Source organism: Trematosphaeria pertusa, assembly GCF_010094035.1.
Source record: "Trematosphaeria pertusa strain CBS 122368 unplaced genomic scaffold BU26scaffold_14, whole genome shotgun sequence".
Lineage (NCBI taxonomy): Eukaryota > Fungi > Ascomycota > Dothideomycetes > Pleosporales > Trematosphaeriaceae > Trematosphaeria > Trematosphaeria pertusa.
In genome coordinates, this window is record NW_022987225.1 from 1,253,470 (window position 1) to 1,265,719 (window position 12,250).

At 54.8% G+C, this 12,250-nt stretch overlaps 6 protein-coding genes across 6 annotated transcripts; 3 read left to right on the top strand and 3 right to left on the bottom strand.

Moving 5' to 3' along the window:
• Positions 1-1,403: 1,403 nt before the first annotated feature.
• Positions 1,404-3,646, bottom strand: BU26DRAFT_463859 (histidine permease). The gene is made up of 2 exons (XM_033825148.1): positions 3,008-3,646; positions 1,404-2,954 (listed from the first exon to the last, which is right to left on the bottom strand). Exons 1-2 carry the CDS (start codon positions 3,180-3,182, stop codon positions 1,489-1,491), a joined length of 1,641 nt encoding a protein of 546 aa, XP_033680008.1. The 5' UTR covers positions 3,183-3,646; the 3' UTR covers positions 1,404-1,488.
• Positions 3,647-4,927: 1,281 nt separating this feature from the next.
• BU26DRAFT_463860 (uncharacterized protein) lies at positions 4,928-6,453 on the top strand (the record flags this gene model as incomplete). Its single annotated transcript, XM_033825149.1, has 2 exons — positions 4,928-6,003; positions 6,064-6,453. The coding sequence occupies 2 exons, from the start codon at positions 4,928-4,930 to the stop codon at positions 6,185-6,187; spliced, it is 1,200 nt and encodes a 399-aa protein (XP_033680009.1). The 3' UTR covers positions 6,188-6,453.
• Positions 6,454-7,219: 766 nt separating this feature from the next.
• On the top strand, positions 7,220-8,738 carry BU26DRAFT_522704 (uncharacterized protein). The gene has a single exon (XM_033829846.1). The coding sequence runs from the start codon at positions 7,409-7,411 to the stop codon at positions 8,300-8,302; it is 894 nt and encodes a 297-aa protein (XP_033680010.1). The 5' UTR covers positions 7,220-7,408; the 3' UTR covers positions 8,303-8,738.
• Positions 8,595-9,460, top strand: BU26DRAFT_90658 (uncharacterized protein). The gene has a single exon (XM_033836479.1). It carries the CDS (start codon positions 8,833-8,835, stop codon positions 9,268-9,270), a length of 438 nt encoding a protein of 145 aa, XP_033680011.1. The 5' UTR covers positions 8,595-8,832; the 3' UTR covers positions 9,271-9,460.
• A 233-nt stretch (positions 9,461-9,693) lies between these two features.
• BU26DRAFT_90841 (uncharacterized protein) lies at positions 9,694-10,362 on the bottom strand. Its single transcript, XM_033836480.1, has one exon. It carries the CDS (start codon positions 10,260-10,262, stop codon positions 9,732-9,734), a length of 531 nt encoding a protein of 176 aa, XP_033680012.1. The 5' UTR covers positions 10,263-10,362; the 3' UTR covers positions 9,694-9,731.
• A 656-nt stretch (positions 10,363-11,018) lies between these two features.
• On the bottom strand, positions 11,019-12,243 carry BU26DRAFT_409406 (uncharacterized protein; the record flags this gene model as incomplete). The annotated part of the gene is made up of 7 exons (XM_033822909.1): positions 11,019-11,116; positions 11,208-11,272; positions 11,320-11,545; positions 11,595-11,745; positions 11,797-11,876; positions 11,932-11,988; positions 12,045-12,243. Coding segments are annotated over 7 exons (876 nt in total), but the record flags the coding sequence as incomplete, so codon positions are not given.
• Between the last annotated feature and the right edge of the window lie 7 nt (positions 12,244-12,250).

The following is a 12,250-nucleotide window of genomic DNA, read 5'->3' on the forward strand; positions in this document are numbered from 1 at the left end:
GGGGAGGGCGATTTGCGAGATGGGGTTAGTGCCACTATCAAATGCGCTGGCAGGCGCAAGAGACTCCAAATGGGGCGCGACGTTTAGCATTCGCAGGTCTGATAGGTTGCGCTTCTATTGAGCCGCATTTCCCTTCGAGAAGCCTGCTTGCTTGAGATCAGGTTGAAGTCGGTGAGGCCGTTCTGCCAAACTAAGTGACGTCGAGCTGAGCTTTGGCAAGCTCCTGTTTGTTGCATAAGGTGTTCATCTCCGAAGCGAGCGCTGCTAGGAAACAGGCGGGGATGTGGAAACCAGGCGGACGGACATGGAACCCCATGCTTGTGGTTTGCAAAAGGAGAAGCGGCCCTTGTGCGAATCAGATGTAGGTACCGTGATGCGGCAGGACTCGCCATCTGGGAGAGTCCCTGCAGCGGAGGAATTCTTTGAGTAACGATGGCCCGTTGGTGCAGCTGTCAATAGCTCCTTCTCGTAGAGCATCTTTAGCCCGTGAGCAGAAGAGGCATCGCTGGGTGGCGAGCAGCTGTTGACCTTTCGTGGCGCATACCGTTGAAACGTGCGGTTGGCGCAGCGGGAGCGACAGGCGCCGATCGCAGAGCTGTGGAGAAGCTTGTGGCTAGGACGGAAAGATGAGACGAATGACGGGTGACGATGGCCAGAGCGGCTAGAACAGACGGCGGCTTGAAGCAGTTGTATAGGACAGGGGCTCGAGCTTAAGAGTAGGAAGACGGATGTTTCCAGCGCCAACTCAGGGCTGAGGATGAGCTGCTGGCTTGCCCTGCGTCACTCGCTCTGCTGACGGCGGCGAGAGTCGTGCCTGAGCGAAGCTTTGCGGGCGTTGAGATGTGCGATGTGTGGCGGAAGGATGCCGTTGGTGTTGTGGAGCGCTGGGGTTCGTGCAGGAGGCAAGAGCGTTGCTGGGTGCGGAGCCACATAGCGCCCCGCGACACTGCCCCTTTCATGCAACTAGCAAGCGCGACCGGCTCGCTTGCGCTGGATCGACGTCACACAGCACTACCACATGCCTGTGCTTTACAGCCCTGCGGCCAACATTTACATCATCGACAGCAAAATAACCCGTTTCTTGAGCGTCTCTCGACCAATTGTCGCGCCACATTAATCTATTCCGAGCCTTTTCTTTTCATCCCAAGCGCGCGCTATGTTTGGAAGCGAGGGAGAAGTGCTGTGACTTTTTCCACGTGAAGCCTTGGCTGGCGTGAAAGGTGCGTACTGCCGCGCAGATGTTTCTGGAAAGCGATGATATCAGAGTGCGGCTGGTCAAATTTTGCAAATTGCGCAGGAGTCGGGCCAACTCCTTTCCATGCATATATGCGATAGGGCAGACGGAAGTATACATTATCGGGTGGTATATAGCACTAAAATTAGAAAAGTTCAGCGATCCCCAACTCCCATGCTATGCGATGCTATTCGAAACAAATGCGATGCGATTCGAAACGACTTTTGGAGATCCCCATCAAATCGGCCTCATGCTCAGAAAATTGCATTCAGGACCTTCTTCCACCGGCTCCTCGGGCTATCCTCCCATGTTTCTGCCAGCTCCTCCTGGAATCTTCCAGAGACCAGATCCGCTTCAGCCGGGTTGATGAACTTGGACCGCGTTACAATTTTGTGCCCGGCGTACAGAATGACGAACAGGATCAAGCTGATGTAGGCGATGAAAAAGTCCTCCGTGACCCATGGGACGAACGCGGTAAAGCCCTGTGTGATGGTGATGATGACGCAGAACACCAGACCGTACCAAGCGAGGGTGCGACCGCCCCAGGACTTGTACGGAAGCGTGTCGCGATCGAAGTTCTGCGCCTTGAGCGCACTCATGAACCGGAGGTGGCAGATGCAGATGCAGGACCACGCAATGAAGCCCGCAACACTAATAATGTTCAGGAACCAGTTGAAGACCTCGCCACCGTGGCTAGACAGGTTCATGTATGCGAGCAGACCCATCGCAGCCGTGATAGCCGTCGAGATATACGGAACGCCTCGCCTCGTAGTGCGCTTGAGGAATTGAGGTCCGCAGCGCTCCTCCGCCAGACCGACGAGGATACGGCTTCCGGAATAGACGTTGGAACTGGCAGCGGAGAGGACGACGGTCAGAAGGACAGCGTTGAGAATATCAGGGAGCACCTGAACTCCTGCGAGTTGCGCCGCGATGACGAGAGGAGACGAGCCGGCATTCGTATCGCCGGTCAAGAGGTCTTCGTTGTCGTAAGGAACGAGGATGCCGATGAAGAAGACCGTGAACACGAAGAGAAGGAAGATACTCCAGAACGTCCGTCGGATGGCCTTTGGCATCGTCATCTTCGGGTTTGACGACTCGCCTGCACCAATAGCCACCAATTCGCTTCCTTGGAAGGCAAAGCCAGCCTGTATCAGCACTGCCCAGAATCCCACGAACTTTGCTTTCGGCCCATCGGTGAGATACGGCGCGAATGCCCCTGGGTTGTGCCAGTATTTGAATCCAAGATATCCCTGCTGACCGGCTCCAGCGTTGATACAGATGGAGAAGATCATGAATCCGATAAGCGCAATGACTTTGAGCGAGGCGAACCAGAACTCGAATTCTCCAAACAGATCAACGGGCAAGAAGTTCACGAGCGTAATCGGGACCCAGAAAATGGTGATGAAGATGCCGACGCTCAGGTCAGAATTCCACCACTGGATAATGAGGCCCGCAGCCGTGATTTCGAGAGCGTAGGTGATGGACCAGCTGAACCAGTAGATCCATCCCATGGAGAACCCGAGACTGGGGTCGACAAACCGAGCGGCATATTGCGTGAAGGCTCCGGCGATGGGCAGGTATGTAGACATCTCGGCGAGCGAGAGCATGACGGCGTAAACGAGGGTTCCGACGAAGATGTATGCGAGAAGTGCACCGACCGGTCCGGCAGTTGCAATTGATCCGCCAGAGGCGATAAAGACACCAGTTCCGACAGTGCCACCTGGTTGATATTAGAGAGCCGTAGCGAGCATAGGAATCTGGCATTAGACGTACCAATGGCGACGAATTGTAGATGGCGGCTCTTCAGCTTCCTCTGCAGATGCGCCTCCGGGCCATGGACCTGCTTTTCGAGATCGCTTGACGAGTGAATGTCAGATTTCTCCGACTTCTGGTCCATCTTGGGCAGGATGGTCTCCTGGAGGGGACCAGGAGCAGGCGTGACGTCCATCTCGACCGCGAACAGACGGATCAAAGATAGTGAAGCTTGGGATCAGGGATTAGGAATATGCAGTCACAAGAATGCCATGAAATAATATGATAACCCGCACCCACGGTTCGCCAGGTCTATTTGAATGATGCTGCCGATGACTTGTCAAGCGCGTTTGCGCCGCCAGCCAGCGGCAATTCCAGCACTTCGCTTCCCCACGCTCTGGTGAGCGTGGTCTAAGAGAATTTTCTGCATTGTGGTCCCACAATAACGTGCCGAGCTGCCTCGCTGCTATCTGGTGGAATACCGAGATCGTGGAATGACGAGAAAATTTGGCCGGGGGAGCGTCGGCTACGAGCGGGTCGCCACGCAAGGCACGAGAGAAAATTCAGGAGACACCAGCCACAACGGGCAAGGCGATGCTACCGCGGCATCAACGCATGGTACCGTCTGCGTCGCGGCGAAAATTCTGCATTTGCTCGACGCATTTTGTGTCTTTAGGCCGAGGGGAGGAAGGCTGCGAACTGGTGGGCGGATCGGCCCATCGTTAGCGTCGGCTTAGTCAGAGGGCTTGGCGCCGGATCAGACTTCAATTCGTCTCCCCACTGCTTCGTTCCTCCTCGCTTCTCCATCGGATGTCGCCGTCGCCGTCTTTTGGTTACGAGCAGATGGGCTGGCCTAGGTTTCGGACTCCGGCCCCTGCATTCGAGTGGCTGATCGCCCATCTACACCTGACCATTACAGGTATGAATCGCAAAGAGATCCCTCCGCAAGCAGCCACGTCGCCGCGACCGTGTTCACGTTTAGTGACCTCCGCTTTTGAGCCTGCACGCACCTGCTCCATGCAAGGGGCGTAATGATGGCCGCAAGCCCGCGGCGTCGACGTCAAAAGCTGTTCCCGACGAGACTGACTACCAGAGCCTCCTCTGATACCATACCGACGCAGGACAAGGCTTCTTCCATCTGAACAGAACTGAGAACCGCATGGGGTAACGTCGATGCCTTTGGAGCTATTAACGGGACTTTTCGAAGGCCCTGACGTCTGCGTGGGCTGAGGACGGCTTTGGTCTCCGGGCGGAAAGACAGGATGACGAGTGCGAGCTTCCACACTCGCAAGAAATACAGCTTGGGACTCCGTGAGCGGAAATTTACGTACGTCGTTCAGGGCGTCGTGAAGCTGACCAGAGCAGATTTAGTCATTTCGACCACGCAGCGACAGACTAGACGCCCGATGTCTCAGCCCTATGCATGTCCAGAATATACTATGCTACGGCGACAGACAGGCCAGAACGCCCAGATACTCGGCACATTGAGCGCTGGGTCCCTTATTTGGGCATTTGTTTAGCATTGACGTGAGCAGCATGAAACAACTCTCCCGTTCCGTCCACGAACAAAGAGTGATTCGGCCATGCGCAGCAACACGATCAGCTGCACCCTATCCGTACCAATGGCTGATCCCTATACGCCTTCTCCACGGATTCATATCTTCTGTCGCTAAGCCCAGTGATACGGCAGTCTAATCACTTCGAAATCCGGCATCCCAAAGTCCGTCCTCGATCGTTGCGTCATTGGTGCTCATATGATTGAGGTTGTCTATAAAGCCATCGCTGCTTCCAAGCGAGCTTCAATCCACTCTTGCGTTTCCTTCTCTCGCTTCATCATCACCCTGAACAGTTGTGGCAGCTTACCGAAGTACGACGTGTGACCGCTACTGTGCAACGCTCGCAGTCGCTGTCTCACGTGGACGCCAAAACATCTGAAGGACAATGGGCATTGACACAATCCAAAGGCTGCACTGGACTCAACGTGTCGCACTCGTCAGACACAATCTCCATGCAGCCCGACGAACCAACGACTTCACCTTCTTCAAAACCCTACAAGCGCACGCTCTCATTGATGGAACGGATTACGTGGCAATTCTCCATGCAATCCTCGGTGATAATGCCGATTCAGTCCTCTCGACGCTCGACAATCTCAACGCCGGAATCGCATATGTGCACCAAGACGCCTTCAAGGCCGTCTACGACGGAGCAAAATCAACCATGTACAAGGCCGACAACTCGCCCTCCAGCAGGCGGTCCTTACTACGCGTCGACATCTGCCAGCAACGAGACATGGCAGACCACGCCATCGACAAAACCGCAAACTCGGCCATCCAACTTATCCAGGCCCAGCCTCTCCATTGTCAAGACGCCGTCGCGAATGCCTGGATAACAGGCACTACCATCATGGCCGACGCGGTGTGTGTCTGCCTGAACCAGATGGAGAGGGTTGAAGAGGATATGGATGACTTCATTCGGCTCGAGTACTCCTGGAACAACATACAAAATTCCGTGGACGCTGCTGTTTCTGCTCTACGTGGGATCTTCAGCCTTATGGAGCGCTCGAGTACACCAAGTGTTCCCAGCAGCACATCAAGAAATCTTAGTATCTCCTCTGCTGCGGGGTCTGATGGTGGGGCCAGCTTTCGCAGCAGGGCTTCCTCGACGGCGTCTGCAATCGGACTCATCAAGAGGGCGTTCAGTGTCAGTCACAGTAATACGATGCCGCCTCCTGGCCCTAAGTCCAGTCGGGCCTCTTCCCTGCCCGTACCAGACACAAACTCAAGAGGATTCCGCACCAGTATGACTACCGCGTGTCCCACAAGGATGTCCAACTACCACGACCATCCGCACACGCTATTGACTACTATCCCACCCACCCCTAGCGCGCACGAGACGCCAGTGCCTGATTCAACAATGGGACCGTTCAAAGAAAAGAACGACTATTTCGCTTTCAATATGCAGAAGGAAGCCGAAAAGGCCGACGAAGAGAGTTCTCCTCCGGTCGATCCCATGCAGCTGTGGGTACACTAGCACATCTTCATTCGAGAGGTGCAGAGCGTGCTAATATTTCTATGTAGGGAGAACCTTGATCCACTGTATGCGCCACCCGAGGACGAGTTGATCAAGATGCCCGTGCCGCTAACTCTTCGAAGGCTTCCGGAAGCGTTTGGCATGTCTCCGCCGCCTGCCATCGCAGCCTGACGAGTTCGTGTTGCGCGCTCTCCTGATTCGGACTTATTTGATCTTCATTTCCTTTTCGGTACGGCATTTACTGTCTCTACGGCGCTGAAGCAAACACGGCGCAGCATCGTCATTCGTATACACCGGCGATCCTTCGCCATGTCTCAGTTTTGACCCGATGACCTCCTTTGCGCGTCTCCCTAATTTTTTCCTCTCGTTCGAGTTTGAGTACATAGGTATGTAGGTCTGTCATTTCAGAGGGTTCAATTCTAAACCCAGTTCTGAGCCTACCTCTTGCAGCCCTTCTTATGCGCACCTCCTCTCTATACAACCAATTGTTTCATGTCGTTATGCACATCGGAGACCAATGCGCTGTCGAAAGGCAGGTACGAGTGGTCGAGTGGGGCGTCGGGGTATAAGTCGGGGACTTACTATGCAGCTCGGGAATCCTTCCTAGTTAATAACCTATTGTTCGCTATTTGACGCTGATCTATACTAGATCAGGATGCACGATTAGGAGGATCATGGAAATAATTCGAGAGTCGATTGAGAGTAGTCACAGATCCTGTGGGGCGAACCTGAGGTAGGTCTGTAGGTCCTGCCCTAAGCGCTTACAGTACCTTAGTAATGCGCACATGCGAGCACTTGCGGAAGGTCGGCGCCAGAACCAACATATCGCTGCAGATGTCTCTGCTGTGATCTGCATTCAAAACTTTGCACTGCATGCAAGTGGCCAAGCTGCACAAAGAGAACAGCATGCTGGAGGATGAGGTTGGACCGCGATCTAGCGACCAACACTACAATGCCCCAGCACACCATTAAGCGCCCATCAACCCCGATCAAGAAACCCGCGCAGACCAAACAACTACTTATCGGGCATATATCTGAAACTTTTCCAGAAGAGTATGCACGTAAATCGTATCGATTGGTGCGTTTCACGTACACCTGGCGAATAAACGGGGAGCTCCAACGTCAGCATGGAAGCGAGACCCTACACCACAACACCAAGACCCTCTGACTCGGGATATAGATCGGCGAACGACATGGGCGGCGCAGCACATGCGGTCGGTGTCTAGCCTTGCTAAATAGCTTGAGGCGGCCCTGAGGCTGTCTTTTCGGGTTTTTATTCAGATCGTCCAGTCCTGACGCTATCTGGATGAACGATTCGCGAAGACAAGGTTTTCTTTGCTTAAAGCCTCACTGATATTAACGGCCGTACATCACTCTAAAGACCGCGACGAGATGACACCCACGCTTCCATTGGTCTTACCCCTCCTCCTCTCAACCCTCGCCACCATCGCCGCGTTTCCGCTTCCCATTGAACCACGAGCACTATCGAAACGCAGTCCCTCCTCCCACGACGTCGGCGTTGGCTTCGCAATCACCATATCCATCATAATCTTCGCCGCCATCGTCTTCTACCTCGGCGTCCGCCGCGGCCAAACCGGGACATATTTCTGCTGGAGAAACCCACCCGCAGTACCCCTCCGAAGCCCGACCTCGCTTTCAGAGAAAATCTCCATCGTCGACCCGCACCAATTCAAGTCAAGAATCTCATGCCCCGTGCCCATCCACAGCTCCGCGCTGCCCGAGCTCTCGCCTGTGGACGTCCAGCCCGCGCCCAGATTCCTCGAACTCTCGTCCGAGCCAAAGGCTATCTACGAAATGGGCCAACCCTCCCCGCGGCATACTAAGCGCCCCAGCGCAGACAGAAAAAGCCACTTCGACCGGTGCAGCAGAAGCAGGAGTTCCTCCTCCTCCGCTAAGCGATACACCACCGCAAGCCGTAAGAGCCAGTCTCCCAAGCGGCATACTACAGCGAGTCGGAAGAGCCAATCTCCCAAATGCCACACCATGGCTAGTCGGAAAAGCCGCGGCGCTGATCGGAAGAGCTTGTTCGACCGCAAGAGCTGGTTCTGCAAGAGCGCGATGGAGGTGGAAAGCGAGGCCAGGGAGAAGAGTCCGCTTGATGAGGACGAGCGGGGCGTGGATCCGCCGTCGTATCCGGGCTCTGTCATGCTGAGGCCGGAGACGGAGGCGGAGAGGGGCGAGATGGATTGGAGCGGGATGGAGTGGTTGAGGAGGGTGTATGTGGGGAGGAAGTCGATGAAGAGTGTGTATCGGTCGGAGGTATGATTTAGCCCCAAAAAGAAACGGGGCCTAGAGGAGTTCAGGTGCGCGGTATGTGAGCTTCGGCAGCGGATAGGAAACTTGCGAGACTGACTGACATGGCAGCGTTACTCGAAGACACTCTTTGCGCGCTCGCTTCGCAGTGATACGATGCGCCGGTGTCGCATCGCTGCCACTGTACTTCTCCCTCCGATACCACTGGGGGCTCCAGTCACGCTTGCGAGCTTTCTTTCACCGTGTAAATTTTCCTTTCTATCTTGTCTATTCTTGTACAGTACTATATTCGATACCCTTCACGAATTACCCCACGGCCTTCTTGTTATATAGACCTATCTTATGTATAACACCCCCGCCTATTCCAAGATTCTCTCTACACACCATGCCGTATAGTAGCTTCATAGTCCTTTCTCCCATCGCTTCCGTCTGTGTTCTCGTTCCGTCTCCATATCCCAACAACTACGAAGCGCAGCAGCGCAGTGCGACCTAACTATCTAGACCCTAGAGCTAGAAACATCTTCATACCAAGTGGCTGCCACATGCGCAACAGTATCCCATCCTCAGCAAGCTTGCGCCGACGAACGAACGAGGCCGAGCTCGCGCTCCGTTCCGTTCCATCCCAGCACCGACTGACTCAAGATCCTCTCTTCCTCATGCCCCCACCAACCATCCATACCCCAGCTGCTGAAACCGCCCACCATCGCATATCCACCTACCCTGCTACTGACCTGAACGATATATATCGACCAACACAGCGCTCACCCCTCATCACCCAACCAACCCCAGGTCTCAATCGCACATCCTGCGACGCTCAGTTAGTTAATCCTTCGATCGGTCGCCTATCAACCTCCCCACACCCCCGGCACCCACACACATTAGCCACACGCACCACGCACAGTTTACAGACCCTGACCGGAAAGCTTGTCCCCCTAGCCAAGAACGTCGAAGGATGGGGCTGTGCAGTCCGCCCCGCGTAGGTGGTACTGGACTAGGTATGGATAGTGGAATTGCCGGGCCGGGTATCGCCAAGACGCGTGCCTGGCGGGTTTTTCGTGGCTGTGCGGCGGCGGCGGGGGAACTGGGGATTGTAGTACAGTACGAGGCGTGTCCGGTGAGCGATGTTGGTGACACGCGCGAGAGGCGCGGAATGCCGCACAGCAAATACACGGTGCAGAAAGCGATCTATGCGACGAGACAGGATCGCGATAATTGCGCGCATAGGGAAATAAAATCGATTGCTTATGTAAAACGGTGGCAGGGAAAAGAAATGGTATCTAGCGCCGCAGAGAGAAATGTCCAGATCAAGGCTAGAGTCTACTGTGTACCGGAGGAAGACCGATGCTCCTGCAATATCAAACTCTGATCGCGCGCCATGACGCCGAATGTGCCCTCTCCAATCGTTTTGTGGTATCCAATCCTGCATCATCCACCATACCAATTAACCCCACAGCCTCACAATCTCTATAATGCCCAGCCCCAGCGCACCGAGCTCCAGCGTGCGACTCGGTGAGAGCATCGCCACGGCGTTGTCGGTGTCGTTCCCGCTGCCGGTCTTCGGCTTGGGCTTCTTGGCGCGAGCGTCGAGGCGGATTCCAGCGGCGGCGGGTGCGAGGGCAGGTGCGTCGGCGCGTGCGCCGAGTTTGTCGCTGAGTTGGTTGCGGGATTCTGGCTGGTTGGGGGATGGGTTTGCGAGAGCGAGGGTCGCGAAGAGGAGCGCGGTTGCGGAGGCGAACTTCATTGTGGATGGAGAGGTGGACTGGGGTAGTTCGGTGGTGTAGCGAAGGATGCAAGGGCTGCGAGGGTCTGCTTGTGCGAGATGTAGCTCGATATCTAATGATAGAAGATGAAGGTCGTAAATTGTTAGAATCGCGTTTGGTTCTTCGACGTGGTGCAGAGGCCTAGCTTGTGTAAATACTGCCTTCGCTCGGGGACGCAGCCTTGAAATATCAAATAAATACGAAAGGATCATCCATGACCTCAGGATTGCCGGTCAAAAGTTGCTTCGCCGCTGACCGCCAAGCGGTGCGCAGGCGCATGATCCCCAGACGCAATGTCGTCGTGAAGTGGTGGGAGCTGGTGACGTTGAGGGGCTTCCGCCAACCAAGTTCCGCGCGAGCGACGTGGCTATGGGCTCGGCGCAATTTAGGTCGGCTTGGCTGCAGCTCGCGCTCAGCTGAACAAGCAATGCGGGAAAATGGTGTTGAGCTTGAGCGATGCACGGACCAGGTATCGACTCAGCCTCTCGCGCCATGCCGTCTTCTTTAGGAGATGCTTCTGCTGCGCGCGTTGATCGTATCTTGCTTCGGTTTTGGGAAAGATGTCTTCCGATGGGTTTCGCATCGCTCGCATCGCTTCGGGTAGGTCGTTAATCGTACCAGCCGGCAGGCTCAGGAACAGAAATAGCGATCCAACGTACTCGCTCGCGGGTTAGGCGGCTCAATCTGATCACCATGTCGTTCAATAAAATGATATGATAGACAGCGGCTTCTTTTCAGCTTGGATCCACTTCTTTCTAAGGTTCAACAGCGGTGTTCTGCCCATCTCTCTCATATCCCGCACTCGAATCGTCTTCCGAATTGAGCTTCGTATTCGAATTGTGCTCGGAGAGCTGTTGGGAGCGATGCTGAAATTTGGCTGATAGCCGACTCAGATGTAAACTCGGCAGGGGCGACTTTCCGGAGGATCCTCGACTGCTCCGAAGTCTAGTGCGCATTTCCTTTGGCCAGAGCCGTGCAGCGAGAGGACGAAGCGATGGGATACTGACGCAGATGATGCCGAGAGTGCATTCAATCACGGAAAGATTGAGGCAGGGAACGCATTGGTCTAGCGCGTGTCAGCTCAAGGCCACCGATTACTCTCACATTGCGACGACAGAGAAGAGAGAATGACTGCTTTGGTTGGGCATAGCACGTACAAGTTACGTCTGTACTTCGTAGCGTGTGCAGATATGCGATCCGGACAATACTGGCTATGCATGCACTGGACAGGTTAGCCCCGCCTTCTTTCAAAATCTCATGCACACTTACCCTGCGCCGCCTCCGAAGAGCAGGCAGAGGATCACTCTTTGTTTCATTGGCATGTGGAGCCGCCAAAGGTAGGGCCAAGGCAGCACGCAGAGAATAAGGTCGGTTGCAACATTAATTGCTGAACTGGCGTACAGATAGTCGACGTAGTCGATGCACTTCCTCCCCGGAATTGTGAAATCCCACGCAGCGGCTACCGGACGGCACTGGAAGATTGTTACGAAGACCCCTGATGATTGTGAGTAAAGCCACGCCATCTCAAGAACGGATGACCTGACCTGTGAACCACAGACCAACAATAACGACTGATGTTCCATACATCGCCAGACGAAACGACTTGTCCTGGATGAAGCGGAGGTAGGACGCGATGATGGCAATCTTGGTAGAAGCGATGGCGCATGCGTAGAGCACTTGACAAATGTACAGGTACTCCGTGTTGTAAGCCGCTGGGTAATCCAATGACTCAGTAAGGAGGCTCACCTGGATGCAACTTTTTACGGTATCAAAGACCGTGGCTACCGGGAGCAGCCAAACGTGCGTTCCCAGCCCATGATTGGTGCCTATCCATATCAGCGCATTGCGTTCAGCCGCCATCTTTAGCATTGGGAAACCTACCTGCGATGCATACTGAAGCCAGAGCGACGGTGAAAGCGGCCGCAAGCAGGATGAGGGCTGTTCGAGGTGTCAATCGATAAGACAGAGAACCAGCAGCGCCTGGGCTTCCGTACCATCATCCGCGAAGAGCTTCCTGACTATACACGCTCTCACGAAGAGTCGCAAGAGCACGAAGAATCCAACCAGAGCGATGAGGCTGATATTCGCAGACTTTACGCTCGCAATCCTAGACGAGTGGTCGTCGAAGTCGAAGCTGCTGAGGTCGACGGCGATACCTCCAATAAGCACTTCACGCTGGCCAAGCATTTTGCCGAATCAA